Source organism: Xiphias gladius, chromosome 21 (genome assembly GCF_016859285.1).
Source record: "Xiphias gladius isolate SHS-SW01 ecotype Sanya breed wild chromosome 21, ASM1685928v1, whole genome shotgun sequence".
NCBI classification, from domain to species: domain Eukaryota; kingdom Metazoa; phylum Chordata; class Actinopteri; order Istiophoriformes; family Xiphiidae; genus Xiphias; species Xiphias gladius.
Genome location: NC_053420.1, coordinates 26,494,777 through 26,517,528, shown reverse-complemented (window position 1 = coordinate 26,517,528; position 22,752 = coordinate 26,494,777). Strand labels below are relative to the sequence as shown.

Genomic DNA, 22,752 nt, shown 5'->3' with positions numbered 1-22,752 from the left:
GTTTTGTTTATCTTTCTTTTTTTTTTGTGGGAACACAAAAAAATGCAGCTAACGTCCAGGATGTCTACAAAAACGTGGCATCATTGCACTACTCTGTTAGCACTGAAAGAAATACTTCACCCAAAATGCAGAACAACTCACAACCAACTACCTGTAATTATAGTTAAATCATGTTATGTTAGTCAAAAACTTGGAATCCAAAAACATGGAGTTCTTCTGCCCTGACATGCTGACAAACCCGCAGCTCTGACACCCAGCTGTAAAGTTGTTATGGCTGTCATTAATTTGTCGGCAAACTTTTGTCTATTTCGAAATCCAGCAGACAGGTCAACATTAGTATCACTTACTGTTATGTTTCAGGCCTCCTGAAAAACTTAAGACCAAAATCCCCTCTGCTTTTAGTTCTGGTCTCCAACAGTCCCGGGGTCTTTATCTGGGTCTTTACATTTCTAGATGTTCAACTTTCTTCGCCAGCTATGCTAACATTAGCTGAGGTTTGGTGTTGGGCAGGTAACATAGAGTGAAAAAATTTGATCATTGAAGCTTGAGGGCTTAAGATTAACTGGTTTGTAAATCCAGATGCTTTTACCAACCACTAAAGTGGAGGGGAGCCCCCTAAATCATGCTAGTCATGCCAGTTGTCTAACTACTGTTGATTGAATGACCTTTCTACAAACCCCCACAGCTGTAGATAAGAAGTCTGAGGAACTTTCAACAAAGTTTCCATTTTTATATAAATACATATAATAACGATAAAACTGTATATAGAAATAAAAAAGATGGTAAAGACAACTATTTATTGCTTTTGCAGTGTGGTTGTTTTTTTTTTCATTTGGTCTAGCAATGTAATTTGGACAAACCAATTTTTTTTTTTTTGCTGTTACAGTCTGTTGCAGTTAAGACTTCTTAAGTTATTACAGACAACTCTGACAGTTTGGACCCTGAGGGGCTTTTAACCACATTCCAAGTGGAGAAATGTTTCTCTTTGCAAAGGTGCAGAGAAACATCCAAACTTAGCGTGGCTCTTTTATTAAGCAATTTATGACCTTATTTATATTACCTACAAGCTACTGTAGCTCAAAAGGAAATGCTTAGTGCAGTGTATTTCAGGTTTTTAATTGTGTGCCAATGCAAGACACCAAATTTTGCTAATTTGCCTATTTATGTTCACATAACAACAATTTCAAAACATAACATTTTAGGACGGTACAACATTTCCAAAAAAGAGGTTAGAATAGAAAAGAACAGAATTTACACTATTATAGGATTTTTGGAAAATAATCAAGATGTACACAATATGGAAGTTGTGTTTCATCTGCAATCCTGTCTCTATCATCACCTCTAGAGCAAAATTCAGTTTGTATACAACTAAATTGTAACAGCAAATAGTTTTTTTTTACGAAACGTCATCACTGGCTGGGTCATGTTCAGAGGCGCTACATTTAGTAACAGCAGCACAGGCCCCGAGAGGTGGTTGGAGTTGATGGCAAGTGTACATAGTACACGACTATCACCCCAGAGACCAGCGCTCACACATACAGTCCCGTCTGTGGTTTAGGCAACAAGAACATGTTGCTTAAAGTTAGAGAAAGATAAAGATGGTGGTTTTGGTTGCATGTCTGTGCATTTTTCTGTATGAAACCAGACCACAATCTTTCTCTAACTTAACCAAGTGCTCTGAGAGCCTAAATATAACCCTAAAAAAGTTTAATAATGCTGTGGTCACTACAAGTGGATACTGTGCTGCAAGATCCGATATTTTGGTGGAAAACAAAGACGTTGTCTGTGAAGATTTTACTGATTTGACTCAGTATCAACATTTTTGTGACTTGCCAAATATGTAAATTAACAACATTGCCTCATTATGTTAATGGAAAACTTAATCTGGTCTTATGCTTCCTTTAAAACATATTTGCTGTCGCTGTTTAATGGTTTAGAAAAATCATTTTCAGGAGATCTGACGCAACATATTCATATAGATTATTTAGGGATGTAATGGAGAAAGTCTTCCTGAAGTGCACTGCTGCAGCTACAGTACCTAACCCCTCATATTGGGGAGAGTCAGCATTCATAACAAAGCTGTCTTTCTAAAGATACCATAGTCACAGACAGATGATGAAGTTTTTTTTCTCTGTACAATAAAAAGAGCAAGAGCTCAGTTGGCTGAGTATTATATATGGATCATGAATCTGGGACATGATGACCCATTGCTCATTCTAAAACAAATATGATTATGTTCATGGACGAGCAGATCAGTGGATCTACTGTATCAGTCTTCACACATGAACTCCAAACCCAGTTTTTTTTTTTTTCCTTTTTTTTTTTTTACAAAAGGCCTTATATACAATACATCGGCATCTCAAGTGTTTTCATTTACAGTATTAGCAACCGATAACAGCACATCCAACATAAAGAAAAAAATTCTGAACAGACATCAAAAAAGATTCCTCTCTGTGTACACGGACATTTACTCAGCTCTCAGATCTGCAAGATGATGACGAAACCATTCAGTGATTTGTGTCTACAAAGCAACTGATGCATCTGGGGCAAGGACTGCTGTGAGCCCTTGTTGGAATATAAATAACATTTTAGTTGATTTCGTTGTTCAATTTTATTTTACGTTAATTTTAAACAAATTATGATGACGTATGATGTCAGGAATTCTTTAAATGTCACAATCAGGGCTCAATTTAAATAAAATCAGTTTCAGCTAGTGGATCAGGTACAGTATATATAGTGCTTTTGTCATTTGTGGAACCAAAATGAAGCCTTGTTTTTTTTCCTTTCTTTTCTTTCTTTTTTTGTGTGTTTTGTAACCTAACCTACAGTTTAAAAAATAATGTCATATAAAAAAAGATCAATAATGTGTTTGTGGGCTGCTATAAATTTAAAAATTCTCAAGCACTGGTATAAATACAATGAGTTCTCAGTGAAAATAAGAAAAAAAAAACAAATAAATAAATGATAGTAATAATATAATACTTCATAGTAAGAAATAATAATACTTCTCGTTCGGTCAGTGTTTGATTTGTTATTTCTTGAGTGCATGGGGTAAAAAATAATATAATTTCAAATATGTTGAGAAACAATTACTATACAATATTTGATCATTTAATATTTAATTACGTGCATATTCTTGCAACGGAACCATCAGAAGTTAGAACACTGTTAGATTGACTGAGTCAGTCATTTTACATTCTGACTACGAAAAGTGGGCAAGTTTGAACATAACACTAAACCTTTTGCACTTAACTACCACTTCGTTTGCACATATGTATGTTATCTCAATTACCATGGACTGTTCAGTACACTGTATATTTGGGACAAATATCAAAGGTTTAAAAAAAAGACAACAACTAAAACGGCTAAAAACTGTAAAAGCATCAGGTTGACCAGCAGATTGTAGACATACTTATCAGCTGCCTTGTATTTTTTTGGCAAGTAATTCTGCCTACACGACTGCATACATACTGAGTCCAATAGAGAGACTGAAATGAATGAAAGGTCACAGTAACATACAAAATTTCAGCAACAAATGGGCAAAATTTCAGAACAAATAAGGAATCAATCTAGATGAAGTTAGCTTCTGAGTTCCTTTTTTCCACTCAGTCATGTGGATACCTTTAAGTCACTTTAATGTAGGTGGCTTCATTAATGGGAGAGAGTGTCAGTGTGGTCCAGGGCACTGGATAAGGCTAACAGCCATGCTCCTTCTCCTCCATACTAGAGCTGGAACTGTGGTGGCTGCTAACGTTGTTGGAAACATCTGGGGACATGGAGGACAGCAGGGGGTCACTTGGGGAAATCGACGACAGACTGTTGTCCCTTACCAACTCCTTCATTTTACAGGTCCTGGGGTTTCCGTAGGGGCCAGGGTCCCCAGCGTCTGCAGGAATCTGGTCAAAGGTGATGGTGCCGTTGTTGAGGTCCAGTGTGGTTGGAGGGGACATGTCAGGAGCCGAGCTATGCTGGTAGAGCTCTGAGGGGCAGTCCCCATGGACGGGCTCCTGTTTAATGGCTCGGGCCATCAGCTCTGATGTGCAGACAGATGGGGATGACACCACTGTAAGACCATGAGCCCGTGCTTGGATCTCCAACTCCTAGATAAATAAACAAACAAACAAAACATGTACACTCTTAAACGTAATGCCACGTTGGGAAAAAAAATACTTTAAAGTTCAAAATTTTGGGAACTGTGCAAATTTTCTCTCTTGCCAAGAGTTAAATGGGAAAATTGGTAACACTGTCATGTCTGTAAGGTAAATATGAAACTACAGTCAGCAGGCAGTTAGCTTAGCTCTGCATAAAGACTGGAAACAGAGGGAAATAACTAGCGTGGCTCAGTCCAGGTTTAAAAAAAAAAAATCCTGCTTGAAAGTACCCTGCTCCCGGTCTTTATGCTTTGCTAAGCTAACCAGCTGCTAGCTGGAGCCTTCTGTCAAACGACAGATATGAGAGTGGTACTGATATAGTCGTAAAGTACAAAAGAATTCATATCAGTTAAAATATATTCCAACATAAACTTCTCAAGCGACCTCAGCAGGACACAGAAGCAAGTATTTAGCCATGTAATATTAATATGACACTACTGTATGTACTACTAACTATCTATGGTATTATGGTATTAACTGTAGCCTCTAGTAGTAGCCCAGATGAATGAAACACCCTGAAAAACTAAAACAGTTTGTATTAGTGAAGTACTGTTCATATTCATATTCCTTCTGTGGTTTGTTCCACTTTTTTTCCACGACTTGAACATTTGACAAAAAAAATGACAAAACCTCTACATCGCCATTTTCTCGGAAGGGATTGTTTGAATCGTTTTGTTACGTAATCTTTTTTCGCCATCTTTGAGGGACCCACCTGTATACGAAGCATCAGATGGCGGTTTGCGTGCTCCAGCTTCCTCTGTCTGCACTCAAGTTCCTTGGCTCTCTGCTGCTCCCGCTGTAGCTTCCTGATATAGTCGACAGAGGCTTTCAGAATGGTGCCCTTATTCCATCGCATGTCTCTGGGGTATACAGGAGACAAAGATCTACAGTCAGAGTCAGCTGACCAGCTGACCAGAACAGCTCAGGATTCTTTACGGCCCCTCTGAGCAAATAAGCCATTATACTTCAAGGACACTTGGACCCATGAAGAGGAGGACGTAAACAACAAAGTTAATGAATAGACAGGCTAACAAAATAGCTGGGCGGGCACACTCAATTCATACACATAAAAACAAACAAACTAAAATACTTACGGGTCGTTTGACTTAGGTATCAAAGTTCCCAGCTCTTTGATGCGGTCGTTGATGTTGAATCGCCGTCTTCGTTCGACTGCAGTTTGTCAAATAGGATATACAGTCAGTACATCAGCCTGGTAAACCAGTATTTGTAGGTTTCATTCACAGGTCATTGAATTAATCACTATAAATCAATATTTTACAAATATTTTAAGTTTTTACAACTTTTTAAAAGTGAAAATATTACATATGATATAACATATTGTATACTGTATATGTATTATATTAATATATTTATATTCATATATAATGTTTAAATTATAACATTTAAAGTTTTCCAATTTATAACTAATAACCCACACAAAAAAATGATGACTATATCATATAACACTGGACACAGTTTCTTTCAGGAGATCTGTTTCGGCATTTTATACTTGATAAGCAGTCTCTCAAACTGTAGGTTACCATTTTGCCATAAAACAACCGCATATTAATAAGTAGGCGTCAAGAGAACCGCTAAGACAATGAGCCCTAAAAGTCAGATTCTGTGGACTTACTTAAATTGTGGTTGTCCTTCTTTTGTCTCTCTTTAGCAAGAGCACGAACTTCAGCCTCTGTGAAGCAAAGAGGAATGTCAATGTCAGAGCTTTGAGAGAACCTCATAACTTAATTAAACGGGTAATCAGGCGCTAGGTCTATAAAATGATTGCATATCAAGTACTGTACAGTAAATCTGTCACCTCAGCACATTCTAAAAATGTACATTTAAATGTAAATGTATATTTACCCTGTTATGCTGCATAATCACAACTAATAAGAAATCATTTACATGTTCTTAGGATTACAGCAGAAACAAAAAGCTAAAATCATGTCAATGAGCTTCTCGATTTCGGTCATTACAGTTTATCCATATTGTGTGCGATTTAGTCATACAAAAATACTTTATATACATTTTCTGATTGAAAACAGCTTCTACAGTTTACAAAACAACATCTTTTTCATCTTCTTCATTTTGCTTTGCTTACCTACTGGAAAGCCCTCTGGCCTTTGATAGTTTTCATACTGGCCACAGGATCCAGGCTTGTCCAGTACTTGCTTCATGCCAGGAGCTGGAGTAATTATTTGGCAAATAATTTACTTAATAGTATCTTGTGCATTTCCAAATTGCACACAATATTGACACTGGCCTACATAAATGCTTTCATTTACTACATTATGATGGAAATGTGTTCAATTTACTCCTTGGTTAGGATTTGGTCATAATAAACACAATATACAACAGTATAACTGCAAAAATACTGTATCAGGCCTTAGACCAATTACAGACTTTCCATAGTGTGTATTTTAATCTGATTTGACTACCAGATGAAGTGAGGTTTATTGACCTTGCTAAGAGTCACTTATTAGTCACAGATAAGTGCAGTAATTTGACTGTCAAGTGATTTCACAGTCTGAATTTACAGCTCTCATTGTCTGTGACTCTCACATAAACTCAGCCCAAATGATACCTAAGAACAGTAAATCAACAGTGAAAAGAATAAGAAAATACTGACAATCCCAGATAAGTGTGAAGTGTTTTTCTCCGTGGTTTACCTGTGTATTCCCTTTTAATGTTGGGCGGACAGGAGTTGCTGATGGCAAGGCCCGGGAGTGGAAGTCCTTGATTGCCATACACATCCAGAAGGTTGCCAGACACAGGGAGCTGCAGAGCATGAAAGAAAATATCCAATGTGTCATTATAATTATCATAAATAACAACCATGTCTTGTATCTTACTTATATTGTCATACATGGGCATCGTCCCTCTGCAGTCGCAGTTACAATATCTCTCTTTTAAAGAGCCGAGTATCTCGGAAAATTACCGGGTTGTTAATTTGGAGTCCTGGGTCCATCAGTCCAAGAACATCTTCATTATAGCTTGACTCCAAGCTAATAATATCATCAATGACATCATCCATCTGTACAACATAAAGTCACATTTGATTTCATGATTAATAACCCGCAAAGTTGTGATTACAGGTCATCAGAGTTTCTGAATGTAATGAAATCAAAAGGTAACGAGTAGGCGTACTTCTTTTTCACAGTTGGAGCTGAGGGTGAGCAGGGCCATGGGGCTGTTGGGGGCGCTGCTGCCGGGCCCGGGCGGCATGCCGTGGTCAGGGGGCTGGCTGGGGCACTGGCTGCCGGCTTTACCCCCCAGGGTGGTGGACAGATACTGCCTCACCTGCTGCCTCTGAGCCTGCTGGATGTGGTACTTGGTGGGATTCTCCAGGTGGGACTGCACCTGCGCGAGCAAGAGGTAAACATCTGAACACAACCTATGATTTTCAAATCATTCTTATATCAAGTCTAGTATATGATAGTATATACTGTACACTTTTTGTATTGTATAGTAGATAGGAAAGCAAGGATTAAAGATCACAAACGATGGCTAATTTATAAAAAAGAAACAACTGGAATGATTTTCAGTAATAGGTCATGATCTGTGGACACATTTAAAGGAAACACAAAATAACAGTGTGGATATTGATTTAAGTTACTGGGGAATTGAAGGGCTAATCTCAAAACATACAATCCATATTTTAATATCATCACTCGCCCCTGACACTGGCCAATTTAATTTACTAAAACTCTCCTCTCCACAAAAGGGACTCGGTAGAGCATTTCAGGTGTGTCACATGATCTATGACCAGTTAAAGTTCATGCAGCAAATCAACAACTCATGCAGCAATATGAAAGCAATTTTGCATCCATCATCTTTTCTATGTTACTGTGTAGTTCTAAGAGCACGCAAGGCTGCAAACTGTGTTTAGCAAGTGTACCTAATGGTGTAGCAGAGTTAAGGACACAGTTAGAACCGGTACATAAATAAATACTATTTTGACCATGAGGTAGAGAAGAAATATTAGCTTCATCTTCAGGCTCTATTTTTTTTTTTTTTTTTTTTTTGGAATAAAATCTGGAAAGAAAAATCAACCCATCTCACCTGATAGTGGCTGTATTCAAGCATCTCCAACATGTTATTTGAGTAATAATTGATAAAAACAATCTACATACAGTATATAATCCCTTTATCTTGTTAGCCCACAGTGCGGACACCAAGATAGTTTGTGCAAATCTGAGAGCAGTCACTAGTCCTGCTTAATTTATCAAGGGCTTAAGGCTCATTAGTTATGCAAGTTAAGGAATGGAGGAGGACAATGAGACTCATCCTCCCACTGCTGTGTTGTTCCAGCTTAACTATGAATTTATGTCTTTATAGAGCCCATTTGACGTCACAACCTCCAGCTCACAAAGGAGTCTTTCTACTGGTTGGTCAGTAGTCTGCGAACTGAAGCTTGCTTAAGGCCAACTAACGTTTAATCTTTAGTTCTGCTCATCTAGTATAAAACATTATTTGTTCTGAGCACCGAGAACACAATTGACATCACTGTTTCACTACAAACTAGCCATATTAAGACCCAAATGTATAGTGTAATTACCAACCAACCCATTTTTTTGAATTTTAGAGGTTTATTATGTTTAACGGTCAATTGTTATATAGTCACTTTTGTAGGGTTAAGAAGGTGAATGGCTTAATTTATGCTGAAAGTATTTTCAGGCTTAAAGGTTCAGAGGAACACAATGAATTTGACTGTTCAGACATGGTTTTGTCCAGCCTAGGTCAGCTGTCTTTGTACTAGAAAGCATTTGATAGCAACCCCGATAACAGTAGAGCAGCAGTCAAAGGGAGTTTATCTGCACCAAAGCTTTTTATAGGCTTTATTTTTGTGAATCAGTTGATCATGGCGCCAAGAACAGTCAATGGAGCACTGCAAGGGGCCCACAGGGTGTGGTGAATAAGTTAAAAAATCTTATAGCCTGGGATGCATGGTCCCACTGTAGCGCTGGTGGAAAAAAGGGTGAGGTTCCCTTCAAAAGTACTGTAAGATGCACAAGCAGGAGGGGGAGGGTGAATTCCTAAACGTTAATATGGAGTATGGCACCATAATTAGTTCAGCTTGGGAGAATGTAACAAGTTTGATGGCCCAATGTAAAGAGGTGTCATAGCATTAGACAAAGAGAACAGAAAAGAAGAGAACTGAATTGAACAACAGTTTGGTCACCCATTAGCCCCTAACTTGTACAGAGGAGCATGCATGTATAAGAATAAGAGAGTGAGGACATGGTGCATGTAGATGGTTCACTACTGGCAATAATTCCAAAGACTGTATGTTTAACTGTAGCTCACCAAATGTACTATCACCAAAAGAGCCCTGTGACTCGCTTCAAATTCAAGTAGCAAATGGTAGAAACGGTGCCAATAGCCAAAGTTCTTACTGGATTTCTTTATTTAGAGCTTTTGGAACCAAAGGAAAATTTGATTTAAAAAATGTGTTTTTTGTTGCCTGCATTTATTCAGATGGACTCAGAGACATACTTATCACCTGTTATGTTTATTTAGTTCATTTAAATCATAAGAAATCTAAGGGAAGAAACCCTGCATGACCATTGGGTTCAGACATAGAGAACTGTGATATTATTAAGATTTTTTTTTAGTATTATTCTAAGGAAAGTGATGTGCCAAAACATCAATATTTGGAATTTAAAATAAAAAGATTGCATGAGGACTGTATTTATCCAAAACACAGACCTTTAATTTGTTCTGTCATTCCGAGAAAAAAGAAAAACAAAAAAAACAGGGCATAGTGGCAGCAAAAACTTCCCAACCTGTTTCCCAACTCTGGTTTGAATAACATCCTTAATTTCTCGGAGTTGCACATGTAGAAACACTTTCTGAGGAGAAGAGCCCAGACCAAACACTGTTGTTGTAAATATTGCATTGTAGTAAATACAGTATTAAGGTGGGCAAAGGATAGTAGGTGTTTTCTCTTTTGCTTTGTTTTCTTTTGTCCCTTAAATAAGAAATTCTACATCTCAGTAAGTGTGGATTTATTTGGTGAAATGAATGAAAATGAAATGTATCACATTTAGGAATAATATATGAATGTAAGGGGGGACACCAAGCATAAACCAAACACTTAGTAGGCAGCCCCCCTCAGAATGACTGAGCACACCATGGTTCACTCTCTTGGTCAGAGACAATTAATCTGTTTTTACAAAGCTGAAATGTTTCAACTTCTGGTAAAGCATCAGGCTCCTTGTCCATACAGTACAAACAGTCAGTCCTTACATACATACTTGAACTTGAAATTAGGTTTTAAAAATGTTGATGTTAAACAGCACACAAATGTCTAAAATTGTTAATCTAAAAGATAAAAGTGAATTCTGTTCTTTAGAAAATGACACTCATCTAAAGTCTTTATTTTCCAGATTTTTCCAGTATTATTTAGTCTACAGTTAAATATTTCCAAGCCCATCTGATAAGATGTATAAACTCAAATTACTTCTCAGTGGAAGTTGCATTTGGGGATAGAGGACAGAATGTCCATAGACAACTGCCTTTTGTGTTTATTTAAAATGTTTATTTAGGAAATTTTATTCATAATGGCTTCTTTGTTCCAAGCTCACAGTAACTTTGGGTAAGCTGCGTATGCTTTTGTGCCATCAGTACAATAATAATTAGTACTCCACACAATGATAACATCAACGTCACGCCAAAGTCTTTTTGGCTCCATAATTTAACAATTGAGTTCTTTGCCTCAGTGCTGCCAATCATTAATGCACTCAACTGAATGTAGGCTACATTAAATGTTTTTGCTCTAAGGAAAACTGAAGCATTGATTATTTACAGTATTGCAACTTACATTTTGTCACTATCCACGATGATATGAATCTGCTGCCATAAGCAGAGCATAAAGAGAAGCAAGAGTTGATACACTACATTGAAAATTGATTTTATGCTTCTTTATTCATTATGTTGAATAATGAACTATTCCGCGAATCCAACATTTATCCAAGGAATTATAGTAGGCTGCCTATACGGATCCTCGTGTGTGATGAAGTGCTATTGGTCGTGCAGCTCATTAAAAGTGAACGTCTGCTGCTGCATCTCGTGTAACGCTGTTGGGACACACAGCATCACGGAAGACTTACTAGGAGCTGGAGAGGTGAGCACAAACACAGGGGAAGTGCCCCCTGGCTGGACAGAACCTTATACGATAAAACAGAGAAAGCATTCTTTGGAAACTCATAGTAGAGCGTTTCTTTGTCTCCCCTCCACAGTGTGGCCTTTTCCTTCAGCCAAACCTTTGGGTTGAGGGGGGAACTATTAACAAGGGATGTATTACATTTATCCCTACAGCAAGCCGAGCTCTCACTTTATTCATAGACTCTTTGTGAGACAGAGGTTTATTACCTTCTAAAGGAGAGCACATGGGTCCATGTTTTAGACTTCTGCCCTGAGGACTAATAACATTTCAAGAAATAGTCGTCACTCCTTGACCCCTGAAAAGAAACAGATCCATTCATATCGCTAGACCAGCTCCGCTCTGTTTCTTACATCCTTGGCAACCAGCCACACTTGAGAGCATTTTGTCAAAGGAGGATGCTAAACATTTACTGTGTGATAAAATTTAGGAGGATGGCTACTGAATACTAAGACGTTGCTTTCAAACCACATCAAAGGCAACAACTTATCAATAAAGCAAGTGCACAGATAATGGATGGATGGATATGTAATAAATGAATTAACACATAACAACATAAATCAGACCTTTAGTGAGAGAAGGGTGTTGCTGGAGTAAAATATTATCCTTTAATGACTCAGTCATATGCTCTTATTCTTGATAACAATTGAAGTCCCACATGCATTGATGTAATTTCAGTTGATTTGATGGTGCTGCAGGGATTCAGTTTAAGAAATCATTTGCTTTGCATTGAATATGAGGTTTACATATTCATAGCTTTGCAACCACAATAAACTACAAATCTAGTTCAAGGTTTCTACCTGTTAAAAGGGAGTTTTTCCTTGCCGCTGTCGCCAAGTGCTTGATCATGGGGGAATATTGGGTATCCGTAAATATAACTATAAAGAGTCCGGTCTAGACCTGCTCTATATGAAAAGTGCCCTGAGATAACCTCTGTTATGATTCGGCACTATATAAATAAAAATCGAATTGAATTGAGTTGAACTTGGCTAACAACGATACCACATGAATAATAACAAGGGAGGATTACAGAGGACAGGATTGATAGTGACTGTTTTCTGTTTTACTTTATTTTTAGACTCCACTCAATACATTGTTATATAAAATATCTGACTAAATTCTAATTTTTCTCTGAATTCATTATTTGTCTTGCTAATGGATCAAATCATGACGATGCCCATGCCTACAAGGGACCATAAATACACACACGAAATTAAATGGAAGTCCAGGTCCATGGACAAAATTGTTTTTGAGTGATGAAAGATGGGTAATTTATTAAATAATTAACAGTCACAGTCCCTAAATCATGGTTTCCCGATGTGTATCTTCTGACGTACTCCAACAGTCCTGTCCCAATATGGTTGGGAATTAATTTTTTCTCAGTCAAATAACAGACTAATCATCCAATCTGGTATTTTAATCTGTCTGTTATTTAACACTTAATAATACAATAGTTACAATACATGTTATTACAGTTTTGTTCTCATGCACGAATTAGTAATCCTGGAATTGAAAGAAGTAGGTCTACCCTTTGGTTGGGAATCACTACCCCAATGAAATCACTGCAACTCATGCACATAAGGTTTTTTTCAGACTTCATAGAGCCAGTTCCACTGTAATACATGTAAAACGTACTGTAATATCTGTATCTTCAGGGACTGCTTTTTTTAAACTATTCACTCATTTGCATCTGCCAGTAGACAAATGTAATCTCGTTATTAGCACATGTGTTTATTTAGACTTCATGCCAATGAATGATGATATTTACAGCAAGCTACAGTTTTATTAAAATCATAGCAGAGCATATCCGCTGTGACAGAAATTACACAGTGAAACAGCACAGTTAAAAGTCCAAAGATCAAGATCACTAGAAAACCTTTTTCCACTTTTACAGATCTACATCTCTGAAGAGGAAATACAGTGTTTGTTAGATAGCATGTAGCAGAAGTAAGTTTTCTTGTCCTCGTAAAGATGCTTTCTTAGTTCTGCTAAGCGACTCTCATCTCTGATCTCCCACTTCAGTCCACATGTTAAACACAAGACCTACTATTGGTGGAGAATGGAGGTTGCTGTTTCACAAAACTAAAGACTGAACTTCCCCTGTTGGAAACAACTGTGAATAATGTTTCTGCAAATTGCCCAAAAACTCGTCCAGACTTTTGGTGCCACTGGATGTTCAGGGGCACTCCGAGGATATTAGCAGCTCAACATGTGATGGACTTATTAAAACTGCTAGTTTTACTTTTGTCAGAGTAGCCAAAATTACTATTAGCTTCCTCTAATGTGAGTAGAGGTCACATGGGCCATGCAACTGTATACGTACAGATGAAAGAATGCCTGCATTAAGCTTTTCGTCAGCCCACTGAATAAATATATGCGTATTAAAAGTGAGAATTAAGAAAAAAAACAAAAGTCCGGTTTGTGTGGCAGTATGTTTTACTGAATGAATATGATGAATGAAATGAATACTAGAAACACTGAAAATAATTTCATTGTTAAACCAAAACTTGATATCAAAATGTTCTTCCAAAAGTTATTTTAGTTTCAGTGAATGAACCAAATAAATAATATGATTGACTAAGCGTCTTTGTTTTATGGTAATAACCGATGAAAACTTGCTCTCTAGGCAAGCTTCGATTCATCTACACTCTTTCAGGCATTTATGACAAAAAAGTGAATGTAACTACAGAATGGGAAGATACTGTAAATTCACAACAGTTTTCAACAAGACTAAAGCTGTATTCACATTACAGTGGTAAAACAAGGGTCTTTACGCGTTATGCCTCCAAAGCTCCCTGAAGTGCTGTACTAACTGGCACCATCTCTGCTACAATACAATTTTGGCAGCAGTAGATCGCTATGTTTCGGAGACTCAAACAGTGCTTTTGTAAAAATCTTGATAGCTGCATCTGCATGCTGATATTTCACTAAGTGAATGGCTGTCTGTCTGTGCCTGGTCTCAGAGGGTAATTTTTGCTATTGTTAAGTTAGGGTAATTCAGAAACATAGGCTTTTGCGTCCGTTCAAGCATTAGCTAAGCTCACAAAGTTCAGCGCAGCTAGGGTCAAGGTTCAATAAATTCAAACTCTTCTCAGAGCATCGCAGACATGCACACACTGCTGTCACAACACACCACATACACAATGATGAGGAGGCACTCGCAAAAGCAGTTTTTTCTGCTAACAGCTTTCTGAGGCTGTACTTAGCCACAGCAGTGCTTTGAGCTTAATGCTGATATCAGCATGCTAACATGCTCATAATGACAATATTAACATTCTGACATTTAGAGGGTATAATGTTTACCATGTTTACTATCTTAGTTTAGCATGTTAGCATGCTAACATTTGCTAATTACCAATAAACCCAATATAGCTGATGGGAGTGTCATTAGCTTTGCATTCAGTCAGTCATTAATTATAAACCGAAGTATTAAACAAATTAAAAACTTAACTTAATGATGGTACTACAGGATAAATCAGAGAATCACCAAAGCTACTACAACTAATCCTGATGGGGGCATGAATGTCTGAACCTAATTTTATTGCAATCCATACAATAGATGTTGAGACTTCTGTCAAAACGACAAATGTGAACCTTGTGTTATTGCTTGATTAAAGGTTAGGGGATGATCAAAGTCAGTGGGCTTCATTTTCTGTAAACAGTGTGTGTGTTTGTGTGTGTACAAAATTTCAATCGGATAAGAAGATCGAACAGATAGCAGCCAGTAAGCTTAGCTGAGCATAAAGACTGGAAACAGAGGGAAAAAGCTAGCCTAGCTCCATCCGAAAGCAACAAAACAACACACCAGCATCTTCTAGAATCAATTCTGAACACATCTTTGTGAATCCTGAATGTAGTCTTACCAGCCAAGTAGTTAACCAAGTAGGCTCAACATAAAAAAGAGACGACTTTAATTACCTGGAGGCATATTTCCCCTATTTCAGCTAGGTGCCATCCCCCACCTCTTGCTAAGATAACACGTCCTAGACCAAAATAACAGAAAGTTCCTTGGATTACAAAGAGTAATGGCTTTGCTTAATGATAATAATTACAATACTCGTCGTAACTGACGAAAAAGAAAAGACCTTATTGTAACACATTATTTACTGTCAAACACTGCTTGTTACCTAGCAAGCACTAGCCCTCCAAGTTGTACCCAGTAATGTGTATTCATGAGGTTATTCAAGCTAGAGTACTACTCTTCCTACAGTCTTTTCCCTTGCCTATTTGATGTAAGATAAGGTGAAAAGTACATTTCTGTCTATCATAAAATACGTATAAAACATTAATTTAACTAAGGGGCCTACATTTTAGCAAAATGTTTGTTATCCAGGACATTTAACACTGACACCAAAGAAGACACTGAACTCTCATAGGTCCAAAGTGATAACAGGAGCTGGATTTTGAGATGAACAACTACTACATGTGTTGATTTCCTCCATCGCCTTGAGGAAGTAGATTTTGCTCTCTTGCCTAATGCCCTTAGTAACAATTCTCTACAGCAAATAGCAGCTACTGTAGAGACAGACCATTTCAAGAGGAGGAGCTTGGGACAAAGAGAGGTCTTCTCTGCCCCTTACCCTGTGGCTACAGGGTAACATTAGCAAGAATGTAACATCCTCTTCCAAGAATGAGGCACATTGTCCAGTCTGTGTGGGATTAGGAACATGCACTTGCTTAAGTGACAAACAATAAAGCTTAATTTAGCAGCTGCATAAATACACAGAGCTTAGTTATCATGTCTGGTGCGGGGCAATGCAATCTATCAGCTAAGCTTACTACATCAGAGTTAAACAGTAAAGTGATTCAAACAAGATAATGTATGTTCCCTAGGAGCAGCAAGGGAAAGGTCACACAGTCTAGCATTGTCCCATAGATAAAGTACAGTACTAAAAACTAAAATTCACAAATTTGACATTGTTCAAAACAAACTGCTGAAAAATTATCGCGGTTGATTTTTCAAAACTTGTGCAGACATGTCCTACGTTATCTTGAAGAATCAACTGGCTGCTAGAAAACAGAGCTCAAGGTATACTCCAATGAGTTTAATAAACAAAAGGCTCTCTTAGCTCGGCCTCAGCTCAGTTTGAGACCTCAGAGTCTCCCCCGAGAATCAAAGAGCACAAACATGGAGCATTATTCAGTTCAATGTGCCTGGAGTTTGAGGAAAAGGTCAGTGTAAACCACTAACGTCTCCACGTGGAGTTGAATCTGATGATTAAAAGTCAGGGTTTTTTCGGGGGCCATCAAATAATATATGATTGTCTTTGATCCCATTGCTGAATACATTCAAAGCCCCAATTCATATGCTCTGAGTTTTAGGAGTCAGAACACTTGCCTCTTAATTGTTCCTCTAATATTTTTAGGAGAAAAATAATAGCAATATGAGATGGAAATACTTTATACAGAGAGATAAGAATTACAGTTACAGAAACAAGACGCTAGCTCCCTCATTACCTCAGGAGATTATATACTGTATTGTATCTGTCATCTGTTGTATAGTATGGGTATAGTAAGGCGTCTGTCAATTTTACTCAACTACTCTACATGCGGCAACTGTTACAGAAGTGCCCGTAACAACAGTATAGAGCATCTTTAAAATTACGGTTTATATACTGGAGAATAGATCAATACATGTGTACTGACTGAAATGCCAAAATACAGAGGTTGTTCTTTGCACAGAGAAAATGAGAACAGAGAGACTGGTGAGAGTTAAACCGTAACATTAACGATGCAGGCTAAAAAAAAAAAAAAAAAAGCTGAAACACAGTAAAGCCAAGTGGAGCCAGATTGGACCTTGGGTTTTTTGTTACAAGCAACCCCTTTCAAATTTCGTGTAGTCTCTTATTCTGTTATTAATATGAAAATATTTACTAGTGAAAATATTGATTAGTGCAACTTTAAGCCTTTGGAATCAGCAAAATTACAAAATGGCATAGATTTATATTATTAATGGCCAGATTTTAAGATTTGATCCAAGCATGGGAGAAGTCACAGCACAGGAGAACCACAGTATAGGATCCTTAAAATCTGAAGATTGGCTTGAAAGGAAGACCTACAATAACACAATCATGTAAGTTAGGTTCAAAGAGCAGAACACTGATCACTGATGTGAAATGAATTTTTAATAAACCTTTTCCTACACCTGGCATTTTGGCATGTCAGAGCAGGAAAGGGAGAGGTAGATTTAATAACCTCAATTGAGAGCCAGTAGAGCTAGGTCAAGGGCCATGGCTTGGGGGTTTATTGTGCATGCTCACTCACTGAGTCATGGCTTACTGGTGCTCTTGCTTTTGATGCTATGACAAGTCAAAATGTCTGCAGTGAAAAGGGCCTATTTATCAATGATTTTTTTTCAATGTTAATTCAACATTTTTATGACACAGCTTTTGGCGGTTTTGGTTTGAAACACATTTAGGAATGATTTTTTTCCATCCAGTGCTAAGGTCACTGCCACCGGTGACGCTCTACTACAGTCATTATTCTATAACAACCATGATAATATCTAAGACAGCACGGATGCACGCACAACTCAGCTCCAAGGAGAACAGTTGTAGTACAAAGGCAGGAAAACTTTCCTAGCTGTAATGTACTGTGGAAGCACAAAGAAGGTCCCTTTGTATAAAGTAAGCTCTGACTTAACCTTGACCAATAATTTTACGTTTTAAATTTAATAGTTCTCATTGTGATGTGTCTGTTGGGATAGTTCTTCACTGGTTTGTAGAAAGCCCCCAGTGCTGTGTTAAAGTCTTGGATCATGTTATCTCTTTATATATGCATAATTTAAATGACATGTTTTTCTGTTGTTAGTTTCCAAGGATATTTGACTTTCACTGTACAGTACTTTATCTGTACAGTTTTTCACTTGAGGGCTAGAGAAGATGGGTTTTAATTTGGGTTTTATTAGCATTATTCATTGTAATACATAAAAATGTGTTTTCAGGGGGTCTTAGTACCAAAGCTGTATCTTGGGCAAATGGTAAGACTTCACAATCGCTGCTACTCCTACTTGCTGTCTCACTTTTGCTGGAGTTAGACAACAAATATGTTGCTTGCAGATTACTCGGGGTCGAGAAATCATTAGACTGAAACGGTCCTTTCTGAAGGGCCTTAAGCTAAGATGAATGCTCGTTGTATCCTGTCAAGGTGTACGACAGTGATAATAAATAAAAAAATATATAAAGATTTCTAAAAAGCTAAAGCTAAAGCTAAAGCTAATGTATTTCTGTGTAAAGACACAGATTGTATAAAAACAAAGCTACAAATATTAGCTTTCTGAACTGACATTTTCTTTCAGCTAGGAGCAAGGAGGCAAGAAAAGGGTAAGGATGGCAACTGTGATGGCTTCTGTAGCTTTAATTTAAACTAATTTTCTTACAATACTTTTACCGTTGAGGCTGATTTTTTATTAATTTAGATCAGGGATTTTCAAACTGTGAGGCACATCTCCCCAGGGAGGCATGGGAGAGCTGACGGGGGTTGTTGAGATAGAGACGTGAGGCAAAGATACTGCATGAGGTGAAAGGGACAAGTGCATGTCAGTGTTCCAAAAACAATGTTAAAAAATGAATTTGATGAACAAACGTTTAATGTTGCTAATGTGGCAAAATGTAAATTTGGGCTAAACATTGGGTTCAAGTTGTAGCCCACAGCTAACTAACTGACTCCGTGACAGTTTTTACTTTACTTCCTGTTTACATCCCCCAAAGAACCCAAGTTATGGAAAGTTGCCTGAGAGGGGTCTCACAGTGTCAGACTTTGAAAAAAACCCTGATTTAGATTATCTTGGAGTATATCCATTATGTTTCTTGAACCTAATTATAATTAGTTGTTGCTGACTTACGAATTGAGTGTGTAATAAAACTCTGACTGCCTTTCCCATCATCCCTGATCACTTGATTCTCACAGGGGTCATAAGTAACCTGGCTAATTAAGGCTCCCCCTCCCCCTTTGGACAACCTCATCTGAGCTTTATGTTTTCACTTTCATGGTCCAGCAGCTCTGCCTGGTACTTCTAAGCTAATTTTGCCTCGCCTGCGCAGTTTTAGGGGGGTCTCTGTTAATCCACACAGTTTAGGTTCAAACTGTCAAAGAGTGTTTGCCCAGGAAACTGACATTGTGGTCGGGACTCTGTACTGTGAAAATGATACAGTATGAGAAAACTTCCTTCAAACTGTTGCCCCAAGTAGTTTTCCTGTTCCATTATTAGTGCAACAATCCTTTGGAACAAATTACAGAGAAAAGTATATTTCTATTCCAGTATAAACTGCCTATGTCATGGCAGTGTAATACTATTATAAGGGGAAAAAAACAACAATAAAGTTATTTTTTCTTTTGCACATAGACACAAAACCATGTGAAAATAGAGAGCCAATTGACGAGTAACACTGTAGCAAGAAATTATTTTCATGCTGAAATAACTTGAAGGGGTACAGTGCTAAAGGATTATGTTGCTCTGCTATCAATAACACCACTGATACGTCAAAGACGAAAATGGTACTTCACACAAGCTGACAAGTGATGACATTCATGTACTTAAATTAACGTCTCCATCACCCGACAGCAGAAAGGTTACACTCATCTTGCAGAACGTATGACTTAACAATATCACAAGCATATCTGTGATAACTGGCAGAAATTATGTGTTTTTAACTTGTAAGGAAAGAAAATCAATAAACCCAACATGGACAACTATTCAGAGTCTGACAGCTGGAATTTTCTTTCACAGTCATTTGAAATTCTTGGGGGGGTGAAAACTTATACCTGGTCCTGATCTTTAATGGCCTCAAAATACAATAATTTTATGTAGTCAAGATATATTAATCTTAATCATCTAAAAGATATTGTTTTTAATATGTAAGAGTTATTTCCAGGATATATGCAGGTTTCTTCCTCTTCCAAAAAACATTTTCTCGTCTTTGTATTTTCATGTATTTAGGGGTCCGTTTAGTTGTACCAGGAATCAAATAAATGAAAATATGTCAGTATAGTGGAGCAAATAGGATTAAATGAGTTGAATGCCAAATGTCTGGAAACAGGAATTCTGTCAAGAGATAATCCCCCCTATGGATTTAACACAGTCCCTTCTCAGAGAATTGTATTTGTCTCTCAGGAGCTGACACAGATGTAGGAATTTCTCAAGCCAAAGTTCATAATCTTGTTGAATTTATGATTTAAAAAAACTGAAAATATATTCCACTTTCCAATACATGGAATCAAGGATACCTAAAAGAGCATCCCCCACTGTGTTGCTTACAGAACATTGTCACCTTTCACATCACGGCTGTCGCTCATACAGGTGTACCAGACTCTTGGTAGGCTTACCTTGAGAACTTCCATGGGCGGCTGGCTCGCAGCAGGCCGGCTGGGGGGAGGTGTTACATGTACGCTGAAGGTGTGTGGGGTGTCTCGGTGTAGAAGGTCCCCAGTCCTCCTCTCTCGGTCCTCCTTGCGCTCTTGACCCTGGCAACGGGCAAACACCGGCTGCTCTCGGAGCCGGACCTGTGACGTCACGGCCAGTAGAGGGGGGGGACTCTGGAAGCGTTTGTAGAGGCCATTCAGGTCCGGGGGAGCACTGAACACCCCAGCCCACCCAAGGGCAAAGAGAAGAGGGAGGAGTCAAAAAGACCAGGCTAAATAACATGCTGGTGTGTAAATGCAAGGCCAGTGGCATTTCTCTGAGCCATCCTGAGTCAATGAGCAACATGTGGTATTGTAGTGGAGTACAATATGAGGATTGAGAGAGAGGGAAGCCAGAGATTCTTTTGCTGAGAATATGTTATTGTTCTTTGAATGAGGGTGAAAGCTGCATTTACGTTTCAACGAGGTTATGCAATATGAAAGACGGGTGCTATACATCAACTCAGTGCTGCCTAGTACATTTTAGTGATTTGAACTGCCCTGATTGAATATGTTAACCATGTAAAAAACTACAGCTGTAGAAAATGTATCTTGAATTAGAACAAAAATTCTATTTCACATCTCTTTAAAGCTGCATCCAACTTATTTTTCTCTGTTGACACAGAGAAACATTAGCATCAATTTGGAGTCATGGTCGTGTCCAATAGTTACTCTCCTCTAGCTCTGCTTTGGTCTCTACCAACTCCTGGGGGAAATATCTGACTCTTTAGCGGATCAATGCGCCACTATGTTTACTAGCTAGGTCCAGCTAGATGCTAACTTTGTCTGATGCAGAGCAGCTAGCACAGTTTTTTTAATTTACAAGTTTTCCACTGAAAACACCTGCCCACTGTGTCTGAAAACAACACTAATGAGAGTGGTGAGAGTGAACCGAAACATGAAAGTTGCAGGCCAGCAAACCAAAACAATGAGTCGAACTGCAAAGTTTGGTGATAATGCTTTGTTAACTCATCACTACCTGTGATCCCTTTCACATACACATCGTTATTTGATCCACTGTTGCATGTAGAAATATTAATTAGAGCAGCTTTAAGTCACAATTTGGTTGTCATAACTCCAAATTACCCCAATTTCAACAGGATGGAAAGCCAAGTCCTTAGCTGAACTGACGTATTACATCAGTTGTTAATTCTGTTAATTAGCCCACCATCAGCAGCCAAATTTCGATTACCCTCCATACTCTGCCAGCTCAGAGAGTGATTTGCAGGTAAGCTGGTGTGGATTATGTGCCACCAGACTCCTAATAACTGGTCTGTTGTGAGGTCTGAGGCAGTACAGTACCTGCAACCCTTTGGAAATTGTTTAATCACTTCACAGCTTTACTCGTCCAATAATGCACTGAGCAAAAACTCAGTCTGTCTGATCTGAGTTTACCCTTTCAAACCGGCAGCATATTTGATTGGACAGCGCCTGCATATCCCAAACCAAAATGGATCTGGCAGTGCACATGCTGTCAAGATGAAGCATTCCCTGGGAAAATGATCCTTTTGATACAAACCACTTCAAATCCTCTCAGCCTGTGCAGCTGTGTGATAATCGCACTAATTAGGCTGGCATGTCAAATCTATCCCCAGTCTGTAGCTATCACTTCAACATCACCAGTGGCAGTGCTTCAGGACTAACAAAGAAGCTCAATGATCTTTTTTGTTTTTTGTAACCAAAAAGTATCTTAATTATTCACAGAAATTTGCACCTTATTGCTTAAAATTGTGAAGCTTCTGTTGGGTCTTGCTCATGACTCGTGTCACTTAACCAGTGTAAATCCTATTTAATCCCAAAATCTGAGGTTTGGTAACTTTCAGTGTTTGCCTAATTTTTCTGGCTATAACTCTCCATGAATATCTATTTCTGATGCATCTTTTTTTGCCCGGAGACTCTTTTCCCCAGAAAAGACCTACGCAGAAACATTAGAAAATAAATTTAGTTAACTTTCTCCAAACAATAACAGAGAGCAGTAACTGTGAGGGGTGCTGTGTAATATGTACTGTCACCACCACTGACAGATAAAGAGCAAAC

At 38.1% G+C, this 22,752-nt stretch overlaps 1 protein-coding gene across 1 annotated transcript; it reads right to left on the bottom strand.

Moving 5' to 3' along the window:
* Positions 1–1,257: 1,257 nt before the first annotated feature.
* Positions 1,258–20,919, bottom strand: mitfa (melanocyte inducing transcription factor a; the record flags this gene model as incomplete). Its single annotated transcript, XM_040159081.1, has 9 exons — positions 1,258–4,100; positions 4,864–5,011; positions 5,246–5,321; positions 5,785–5,841; positions 6,253–6,336; positions 6,821–6,929; positions 7,090–7,185; positions 7,299–7,511; positions 20,641–20,919. Coding segments are annotated over 9 exons (1,467 nt in total), but the record flags the coding sequence as incomplete, so codon positions are not given.
* Between the last annotated feature and the right edge of the window lie 1,833 nt (positions 20,920–22,752).